Source organism: Arachis hypogaea, chromosome 15, assembly GCF_003086295.3.
Source record: "Arachis hypogaea cultivar Tifrunner chromosome 15, arahy.Tifrunner.gnm2.J5K5, whole genome shotgun sequence".
Lineage (NCBI taxonomy): Eukaryota > Viridiplantae > Streptophyta > Magnoliopsida > Fabales > Fabaceae > Arachis > Arachis hypogaea.
The window spans coordinates 156,603,257-156,614,388 of record NC_092050.1 but is presented as its reverse complement, the minus strand read 5'-3'; the positions used below and the strand labels follow the sequence as shown (position 1 = coordinate 156,614,388).

General features: G+C 32.9%; 1 protein-coding gene across 1 annotated transcript; it reads right to left on the bottom strand.

Annotated features, from left to right (window-relative positions):
• Nucleotides 1-4,016: 4,016 nt before the first annotated feature.
• Nucleotides 4,017-7,799, bottom strand: LOC112749397 (13-hydroxylupanine O-tigloyltransferase-like). Its single transcript, XM_025797651.1, has 3 exons — nt 7,335-7,799; nt 4,612-5,066; nt 4,017-4,497 (listed from the first exon to the last, which is right to left on the bottom strand). The coding sequence occupies exons 1-3, from the start codon at nt 7,797-7,799 to the stop codon at nt 4,017-4,019; spliced, it is 1,401 nt and encodes a 466-aa protein (XP_025653436.1).
• Between the last annotated feature and the right edge of the window lie 3,333 nt (nt 7,800-11,132).

The following is an 11,132-nucleotide window of genomic DNA, read 5'->3' as shown; positions in this document are numbered from 1 at the left end:
TCTGAGCAAGCACCGGAAGTCGGCCATGGAGAACTTTCCAGATAAATAGCTTAATTTTGTGAGGCAAGTTCAACTTCCATAGATCAATCCATGGCTTTTTCTGCTGCATATAATTAGGGCAAAGCTCCAGAGGCGGATGATAAAATAAATAGCCAATTCTGTAACCTGAAGCTGTATCATATTGCTTGGATTTGTTCAAATCCCATTGCAATTTGTCCCTACCCTGCTGAATTTTAATTGACAAAATCCTGTTTGCAACGTCTTGGGGAAATAATTCTTGAATGAGATTCTGATTCCAATTCCTATATTCAGTAATTAGATCTTTAACTCTTGGAACCAACTCAGAAATAGCCTGCCTATTTGGCATGTCAGAAATCATTAAAGGATACGGAGGAGGCAACCAAGGATCCTCAAAGGTTCGGATATTCTCACCAGTACCCACAGCCCAATTAAGACCTTTTTCAACAATCTTTCGACCTTCCAGTATGCTCCTCCATCCCCAAGAAGGTAAGACTCCAATTTCTGCCGTTATAGCATTACCATTGCTAAAGTATTTACCTCTTATTATTTTGGATAATAAGGAAGTAGGCTGTGTTACAAGTCGCCAAAACTGTTTGCCTAAAAGCGCCAGATTTTGGATTCGGAGATCTTTAAATCCAAGGCCTCCTTCTTTTCGTGGGCGAGTCATAGTGTCCCAGCTAATCCAAGCCATCCGCCTTTTAGAACCTTTTTGTCCCCACCAGAACTGAGAAAGTAGAGAGTGAATTTTCGAAATTAAACCATCAGGCAACTTGAAACAAGACAATGTATAAATAGGAATAGCTTCTCCCACTCCCTTAAGCAATATGTGTCTACCACCTGACGAAAAAAGATTGCGCTTCCACCCTTAAATTCTTTTTTGAATCTTTTCTTTGATCATACTAAAAGAAGCCTTTTTCGATTTAGAGACTGTAGAAGGCAAACCAAGGTATTTATCCTGAGCCCCAATATGATTAATATTCATAGAGTTAGCCAGTAGTGTACGAGTAGTGGAGGGAGTGTTGTGGCTAAAGAATGCAGCAGATTTATTAAGATTTACCCTCTGGCCACTGATGCTTTCATAAGAATTCAATAAATGCAGGATATTTGAACATGCTTCAGGATTAGCCTTACAAAATGAGATGGAATCATCAGCAAATAGGAGGTGGTTGACCTTGGGACATCGCCTATGTATCTGAAGACCCTGAATTAGTCTGTTTTGTTCTGCCTTGTGTAGCAAGAAGGAGAGACCTTCTGCACAGAAAAGAAAAAGATAGGGAGATAGAGGATCTCCTTGTCGAATACCTCTATTTGGTTTAAAGAAACCATAAGATTGTCTTTCCACAATAACAGAATAAGAAACAGTTGTCACTAATTCTCGAATCCACATGATCCATCGGGAGTCAAAACCAAACTTCTCCAATATAAACCAAAGAAAGTGCCATTCCACCCTATCATATGCCTTACTCATATCTAATTTTAGTGCCATTTCATTTTCGAGACCCCTTTTTTTGTTCTTCAAGTAATGCATACACTCGTGAGCAATTAGGATATTATCAGAGATTAATCTGCCTTTAATAAAAGCACTCTGCGTAGGGCTAATTAGTCTATTCATCATACCCTGAAGCCTATGTACAAATACTTTGGAGATAATCTTGTAAAAGACTGAAGATAGGCTTATTGGTCTTACCTGAGTCATATCTTTAGCATCAGAAATCTTGGGAATAAGACAGATCTGAGTGTGGTTAAAACCCTTCAAGATTCTGCCCCCAGAAAAGAAGCTCTTAACTGCTCGAAACACATCACCACTAAGTATATTCCAGAAGGTTTGAAAAAATTTTGCTGTCATACCATCATCTCCTGGAGCACTTTGAGGATGAATGCTAAATGTTGCGCGTTTCACTTCCTCCATAGTCACTGGTCTTTGAAGCCTACGGTTCATGTGAGCTGTAACCTTAGGTTCAAAATCAGTAAACAGAAGTTCAGGGTTCTCATGACAAGTGGAGGAAAAGATGTCCTTGAAATAAGATTCAGCCACAGAAGCAATACCAGCATTTGAAGTAGCCACTTCACCATCACTGCCAGTTAGTTGCCAAATTCTATTCCTTCGGGTTCGATTTCTAAATTTCTTATGGAAGAAAGATGTATTCTGATCACCAGATTTGAGCCATTTGACTCTAGACTTATCTTTCCAATAAGATTCCTCATTTTGCAATGCTTTTTCAAGTTTGTCCTCTATTTTTGAAATGATGTCGCCTCCATGAATTTCTGCTAAACGAAGTTCCTCTAATTCCGACTGTAGTAAATCAATCTCCACCTTCGAATTAGATCTGTGTTCTTGCTGCCATCTGACAATCTTATGCCGACAACGCTTTATTTTTTGAGCTAGGATATACATGGCTGAACCATCAATCTGTTCATGCCAAACCTCTCTAACAATCTGCCTTATTTCATAATTGGAACACCATCTTTCTTGGAATTTGAATCGCGTTTAGATATCTCAGTTCTCGGATTAGAGTCTAAGAGAAGAGGGGCGTGATCCGAGCCTGATTCTGACAGTCTAAGAACCGTTGCATTGGGATAGAGTTGCTGCCAATCAACTCCTACCAGGAATTGGTCCAGTCTTTCCTGTATCAACTCATCACCCCTCCGTCTATTTGACCAAGTGAATGGTCTTCCGACCATACCAATATCAATCAGGGAATTATCATCAATAGAACTATTAAAGGTTTCAATAGAAGAAGGAGATTTAGCACCCCCACCTTCTTTCTCCAATTGATTAGAAATGGCATTAAAATCCCCCGTTAACACAACCTTACCATCGAACTGTTGGGTGACTGAAGTTAATTCAGCAAATTGAGCCATTCTATGTTGATCATTTGAACTGAGATAAACACCTAGAACACCATAGGGATCATTAGAACCAGCTGTCAGAACTGATGCCGCAATGAAAAATCTACCATGCTGTAAAATCTGAACAGTACAACCATCCCTCCATGCCATTGTCAAACCCCCTGATAATCCATCTGGATCCACAATAAACCATTCCTTGAAACCACAAGATCTTAGTTTTCCTTCAACTTGTCGAGATTGATTTTTTGTTTCACAGATAAAACCAACCTCGGGGGAGTAGAATTTGCAAATCCCTTTAAGATTGTGGATTGTCAGGGGTCTCCCCAAACCCCGACAATTCCACGAGAGCAGTTTCATATTTCTATGGGTGCCACTTGAAGGCTGGCACCCTCCACCGTCATAGCAATTATATGAGGGTTCTGAGTCTCTGATTTGTTGCCCATGGTGTAGAGAAAATCAGAATTGGTATTCAATGATTCCAAAGAGAAATAAGATATATGGAATGAGTGAATAAGAAAACGGAATGAATGAAAAGAGGAATGAATTGGGAGAGAAAACGAAAATTAGGGAGCTAAGTGGAAAAGAAATTAAGAAAAGAAAGTAGAAGAAGATGGAAAAGGGTTTGACGAAGAAAAGACAAAAAAAGGTGTAACCACGGAGACGGCACAGTAAAACCCTAGTAGAGCGTCGGACGCTAGATGAGGAGTACGTACTCCCACTAATAGTAGTTACATGCCAATCCCCTCATCATCAATAGTTAATGACTTCTTATTAATCCAATATTATAATAAATGTTTATAGTAAGGCCCAAGCATTTTAAAATTTTGGAATTATCCACTCAAAAGATACTAACAGTTTTTTTCCTTCAAATAAAAGACTCACATGATATACACATTATTTTGGTCAATTTATTTACTCTTTTACCCTACAGTAATTACTAACGATAAGAACCTATCACTCTAACTAACAACTTATACCAACTCTTTACATGTCATGTCTTTATTGATCAGTCAAATTTTAGCCACTCTTAGCCATTATAACCTTGGCCACCAAAGACCTACCCAATATATATATATATAACACCCACACACGACAAGTTATAAAACTAAGTTGACACATGCATGCATATTGATATCAAGTATCCATTACAGATTGGAAATTGACTTGGTAGGTTTTTGTATATCCTTGATCTGAAGTATTCCATTAAGCTCGTTCTCAAACCTTTTCATGGCTTCTTGTGGGAGGCAAATTAAAACTAGTCTACCATGTTCTCCTTTAGAGTTAGTATATGGAACATAGAAGCTCAAACCAGGAATATCATCCATTCCAGCCTTGTCTGGTCCAGAATACAAAGGCTTACCCCATCCATAATCCACATCTGTTATCCCAGATTTTATGATGTCTGACATAATAAAAGATCCTGTCAAGGAAAGTGGAGGCCTTCCCTTAATTTCCATTAGATCGGCAGTAGAGTGAACATACTCCTCACTTGCTTCTTTCTTTGCTTTCTTCACCAACTCCAATGCATAGCTTAAAGGCCGCCTGCAAAGCATCTCCACGGTGGAAACTGCCGTAGGAAGCACAAAAGCGTTGCCATAATACCCTTCAGGTAGTGGAGGATTAAGCCTATCACAAAAATAATGGTATTAGCAAAAGAGAATATCAAGGAGAATCAAATAAAAATTACTCCTTCTTGTTCAAATTAAAGAGGAGTGTATGTGCAAAGGTAGTTATTTTAACCTGCAAGGTTCAAAACGTGTATTGACTACACACATGAAGCGAACCTCTTGATTAGGGTTTTTCCATTGGAGTGCAGCCGTATGACAACGCCAGAGGCATGCAGTGAGGACATCGAAGGTGGTGGAAGATTGAGCAATGTGAGGAGGGAAGAGGCAGCGCAATGCATCAATCTCTTTGGAGCCAAAGAAGAAGGAAGCATGGCAGGGTTTCAAAGAGACATTTTCGCTGTCATTTTCAAGCGGTCGTTGGTTGTATTCATGGTGGATGAATGTAACTCTTGGTGGATCTCTGGCACAAAGAAGCTCCCTACACCAAACTGGGAGAATTGAAGGCTTTGATGCACCTTGGGCTATTTCTGCTATGCCCTTTATGAATTGAACATATCCAATTGCATCACACATTGTGTGGTTCACACGCATAGCAAAGATGAAACCGCCGCATTTGAACCGTGTCACCTGTCAATCCGTTCATTAATAAGTAGTGCTAGGGAGCCAATGGCCTAAACGTACAATGTGTACAATGGGCTAAATCTTTGGTTTATGAATAAAATGAACATCACCTATACTATCCAGAATAACCATCCGGATATCAGGGATAATAAACATTTCACGTTATAAAAAGTTAATTTTGGGTTCACCAAGATTCAAACTCTTGACCTTCCGGATTTGGAACTCTAATACCATGTCCTGAAACCACTCATCCCAAAAACGTAACCTAACAGAATAATGTAACACTAATAACCATATCTCTAATACTTTCTAAACCTTCATTGTACACATTGTATGCTTAGGTCATTGGCTCTCTATACTTTCTCTTCATATAATATATCATCAGTTCATCACTAGCTATCTTCGTTACAAATTACAAATCTTATTTTTTCATACCATAAAAAAATTATTGTTTTCGTAGTTTATGATGGACTGAAAAAAATGATATTACATATATAACAGAAGAATCAACCTAAATAAACCTAATTAGAGAGCCAACAACCTAGCAACCATCTTCAACGCAACAAATCCATTTATTCAATTATTTTAAAATTATCCTTTTATATCATCTCATTTCTTCTTTTTTTTTTCCCTCCTAATATCACAATTTCACACACTACTATTATTTACCGTCAGCCCTCCACCACTAACCACCCTAAATTCTAAATTTTGATTTTAACTTCTTAAATTTTAATTTTTTTTAAAAATTAAATCTTAAGTTTTAAACTCTTAAATTATAAACTCTACTTTAAATTAATTTTATTTTGTATTATTTAACTTTTTGTTATAGCTGCAAATAAAAATTGATGAGACTCAAATACAAGACTACATAAGTTACAACAAACATAATACAAGATACTACCGAAACTAAAAGAATAAAGAAAACACAACACAAACATCACAAATACCACCATAAGTAAAATAGACCAACAACATATATAAAACACAATTTATACAAAAAAGGTTTCACTTTTTGAGTTTTGAATAATTTTATTATTTTTTGTTTTGGATGTTTATTTTGTATGTTATTTTCTTAATTGTAAGTTGATTTTTAAATTAGTTGATTGAATATAATATTAGTTTCTTAGACTTTTTCAACAAAAATATATACTATAAAAAAATGTTTTAATATTAATATTATGATGACTATTTTTTGATAAATTCTATCCAATTCTCTCTAAATAAAAGATAAATTATCCTTAATAACATATTTAATAATTGTTAAATGAAATTAGTTGACTTATCATGATTAACTTTAACTTTTAATTTAATCTAATAAATTTTAATTACCTAATAAATTAATCATGATATGTTTTTCTTTTTTGCAAATTATAAAAATTACTAGACATCAAAATTTTCTAAAACTCTCTCTTGATACATTAGAAAGAGATGGAATGATTATTACATGTACATATATATATAATACTACAGAAAAATAAAAAAGGTTAAAAAAAGGAAAAAAGACTATAGTGAATTAGTGATCAATTTTTTCTTTGTATTTATGGTAGGTACAGATGATGGTGATTAATTTTCTCCTATATATATATATATATATATATATATGATAGATGCTTGGGAAAAAATGAATATGAGAAGTGATTGATAAATATGAACATACATTTTAAAAAGTTAGTTAATAATATTTAACGATAAATTATTTAAAATAGAGAGTGCAATAATACCTTTTTTTGGTCTTAAGATAGAATGATACAAATAGAATTTTTATTGACTTTTAACCTAAAAAAAACACTAATTTTTTTTAAAAAAAAATTTATTATGTGAACAAAATGTAATTTTTCTAATAATTTTTATAAATTGCAAAAAAGTTATACCTTGATTAATTAGTTAATTAGATTATCATTATTAAGAGTTAATATTATTGTGATAAGTCAACTCATTTTATTCAGTAATTATTAATAAATATGTCACAAAGAGATCATTTACTCTTTATTTTAAAGAGAATTTGATAGAATTTATCCTATTTTTTTTAGTTAATTTACCTTTTATAATAATTATATATTTGTTATTATTGTTATATATTATTATAATGACAAGTTATGAGTTTTTGTAACTATTAAATAAAAATTATTGATAAATGTTATATTTGTCACTAAAAATTTTTAATTATAAGTATAATACGCCTATTGTCTAATTGCATGTATATGTGTTGGAGTCTAAAAGTGATTTTTTTTTTTTTAATAACGATACGATCATGGTGTGTGTAAATAATTTAACCTGTAAAAGCAGGAGTGGAGAGTTAATAATTCCATCATGAGAAGATCGAACATCGAAGAGGAGCTCATCAAAGCAAGGGAATGGAGGAAGAGGATCAACACCAAAATGGTCAACTGTAACATCTGCATCAGCTTCCATCAACAATACACCTTCGCCACTGCAATCCACCATAAGTTTTCCCCTAGGACCTTCCCTAAGTCTCCCAGCTAATGGATAATAAAACACAAGTGCTTTTGACAATGCTTCTCTAATGACACGGACAGGGTCTTTCCCTGCCATTGAAGGGTTGTAAGCAAAGATATGAACCCCTGAATAGTGGAAGCGGAGACCTTGTTGGTCATCAATGTCGGAGAGAAGCTTAAGCTCATGGGGAGTGGGTCCAGCAGGTGCTACTAACTCCGCTGGCTTTCTCGTTACTTTAAACACCATAGATGATGTTGATGATGATGATTTCTGGAGGACCATTATGTGTTTTTATGTGAATTAAAGTAAGAATCCAAGGTTTGGTGTTTGATGAACAAACTGAGATGTGTTGATAGTATATACAACGAGAGAAACTATTTATACAGAGAACTGAACTAGTTTGCTGTGCATGCATATGACTTGATTTTTATTTTGTTAAAAATAATGATTACTTAATTTTTATCAAGGCTTAGATTATTGTCAAATTTTGCTGCTGCCAATTATAGTTTTTTTGGCCGCCGGGTACTACAACCAATAAATGAATTGAAGTTTATATGAAGAATGTTATAATTAGTTGGAAATAACCTTTGAATAATGAGGAAGTATAGGAACCAATGGAATATCTGTACAATGTGTATAATGGGGTATAAGAATGTTCGATTCAGTAGGTTATCAGATGTTTATTATCCTTTGTATCCAGATGGTTATTATGGATAGTATGAGTGTATGGTGTTTGAGAAATTAATAGTATTTTATGTTGGATGTTCATTTTTTAACTCATATTAGGCCAAATAAATAGTTCATTATACACATTGTATAAATACTCCATTAGCTCTCTAGCGAGATTCTTGAATAATTTGATTATTGTTAGCCGAGTGCAACTAAAAATCGTGAATGTTTAGCTGGAACCTTTGAATGATCCGTGAAACTTTCTAGCTCTTGAAAACCTATGAGCACTTGTTAGAAGTTTTTGTGACATAAAAATTGCATCTTCTCCATAGTACCCCCTAATCAATTAAAGTTTTGGATTTACTCCTCCATATTTATTTTATACTATATCTATTTGGTCATGATTTTTTATTATGCTCATAAAAAAAATGTGTATTAGTTTTTGTATCTTCTCTTTATATTTATATATTTTTATTTTTAACTTCGAACAATTTTATCCAATGAAATTAGATCAGATTTAGTTAATTTTGAGTTTTAATTTGAGCTTAATTCTTTGGATTGACTAGGCTACTAAACTTTTGGAAGAATCAATCCGAACCAGTCTTTTAATTAGAAATAACAAAATTAAATTAAACTAGAATAAGACCCACGCGATATGAGAAACGGTAAATTAATGATAGTATATAATAAATATTAAAAATTACTATATTTTATAGAATTAAATTAAATATATGTAAACTAAAATTAAATTTAAAAGGTGTTTTATTTAAAATAATTTGTAATACAAAAGATTTGGATGTTAGAATTGTACAAATTGATATTTTTTTAGTAGTTTGATTTTTACATTTGTTTTTGTTGATGGACTTAATATTCTTATGTAGTGCTGGTCCTCCTTTTTCTTTATTAGTTGTTGTTAGAGTTGTTGCTTTATTCTTTTTGTCGCAGATTCTTGTGAAGGCATATTTTTTATGAATTGTTGAGTTGTATGCACTTTTTATTGTGTTGTTTGTTCCATCTTTGCATGTATGTTCTTCTTCCGAAGATGTGTCTTGAATTTTATGCTTTTCTTTCTCCTTAATCTCTTTATGGATATGTGATCTTCGTCTGATGATATTAGTGTTGGCGAAGTTGGTTCCTATAATCAATGAATAATTTAAATTAGAAATAAAAATGATGTCTTGAATACGTGAATTTTTTCTAGAGTATTACCTGTTTTATTTGTTGTAATGGGTGTTGAGGTTCAGTGTTTTTGATTGGAACAAATGTCTTGGTAACAGTGTATTGTTAACAAATTTTTTTGAGATTAAAATCATTTACTTTGACTTCAAATATAAGTGTAAGGTTGCACAAATTTTTCAATTAGGATGGTGTTTCAATGTCATTATTTTTCTGGAGTGTCATTAGATTGGAAGCAGTTGTGCCCAACACTTTTTTTCTTCGCCATCAAATAGTACAAAAATTGTTGTAGCACTTTGATATGAAATAAGTATTGGGTTGGTAACTAATAATTTGATAGATGAGATTATGAAAAGTATATATGGTTACCTTATTGTTGGATATTGTAGTGCTTGATTACATGTACCACAAATGTAGTTGTCTCATTTTCATCTAATATAATCATTTCTAAGCAAAGAGACTCCTCTTCGTTTGTGGTTGTTAATGTTTTTACAGACGAATCACGCAAACTTTGATAAACCAATTGTCTGTTTGTTTGGTAATATTGTCCAAGGAATGATACTTCATTAAGTAAGTTTGAGATGTTATGTAGTTCAGAAATAAATTTTTTGTGCTAAATTTGATGCTATTTGAAGGAATAGTGATAACTGATAAGAGACTTATATAAGTAGGTCAAATAGTATGAAATTTAAATATTTGTAACGTAAAATTTATTATGATTAATAATATTATTATGACATTTATAATATGGATATTTATTATATGGGTAATGTTAGGTAGATAAAAAAAAACAGCTAGAACTTGACTTATTTAGCATTAATTAATTATCACAACAATTAATAAATGTTAAATAAGGCAAATTATGGCTGTTTTTGACTGATTTTCTTTGGTTACCAAATATTTCCATTATTATATTTAATGAGTTATTTATAGAAATTAATTATTGGGGGTTATAAACTTATTGTATAGTTTGTTACATTTAATGAGTTTTTTTTGTATAGTTTATTTTTTTTGCCGATTTGAAAATAATAGGTGATTTAGCAAAAATTGAGAGGTTGATTCTAAAATTTTGGCAAGTAAGCGATGTTACTGACATGGCATTAGTAGGAGGAAAAATATGTCTTAAAAGTAATGTGGGTAAACTTATGCTACTTTTATATATTAAGAATAGATTAAAACAAAAAGCAATGCAAGGAGATCTAGAAACAACATATTCAAATACTATATGTGGAACAAAAACACAGAGTAGATACATATTCAAGCAAATAATAACGATTTAATTCAACAAAAAATTAAAGAAACAATATATACACACACTGTGGGTAGGTTAAGTAGGATCAATTGGATGGAGAGGTCAGTGCATCTAAGGGTTCAGCTTGAAAGGTTTTTGAAGAGGTTTTGTCAAGATTGCTTTCACAACAAGAAAATAAAAAAGGAAATGATAGATCAGGAACTAGTAACAGAGAACAGAGAAGAAGTAGTGATATGCATGAATTGAATATATGAGCTATTAGATGTAAAATTGTTAGTAACAGAATGAACCACTGCACTACCTATATATAGCAATAGTGCAGAGACTTGGTCAATAAGCTAACCAACTACTAACCACAAATAGTTAAACAATCATAACTACCTAACTCTCATCAGCTAATACCTGTTTATCTAAAGAATTGTCTTCTTTACTCAACTCGAAGTTTGCTTCTAAGTCCCTCAAAAATGATGCAATATACAAAGGTTTAGTAAGTATGTATGTAATTTGATCAACTCCAG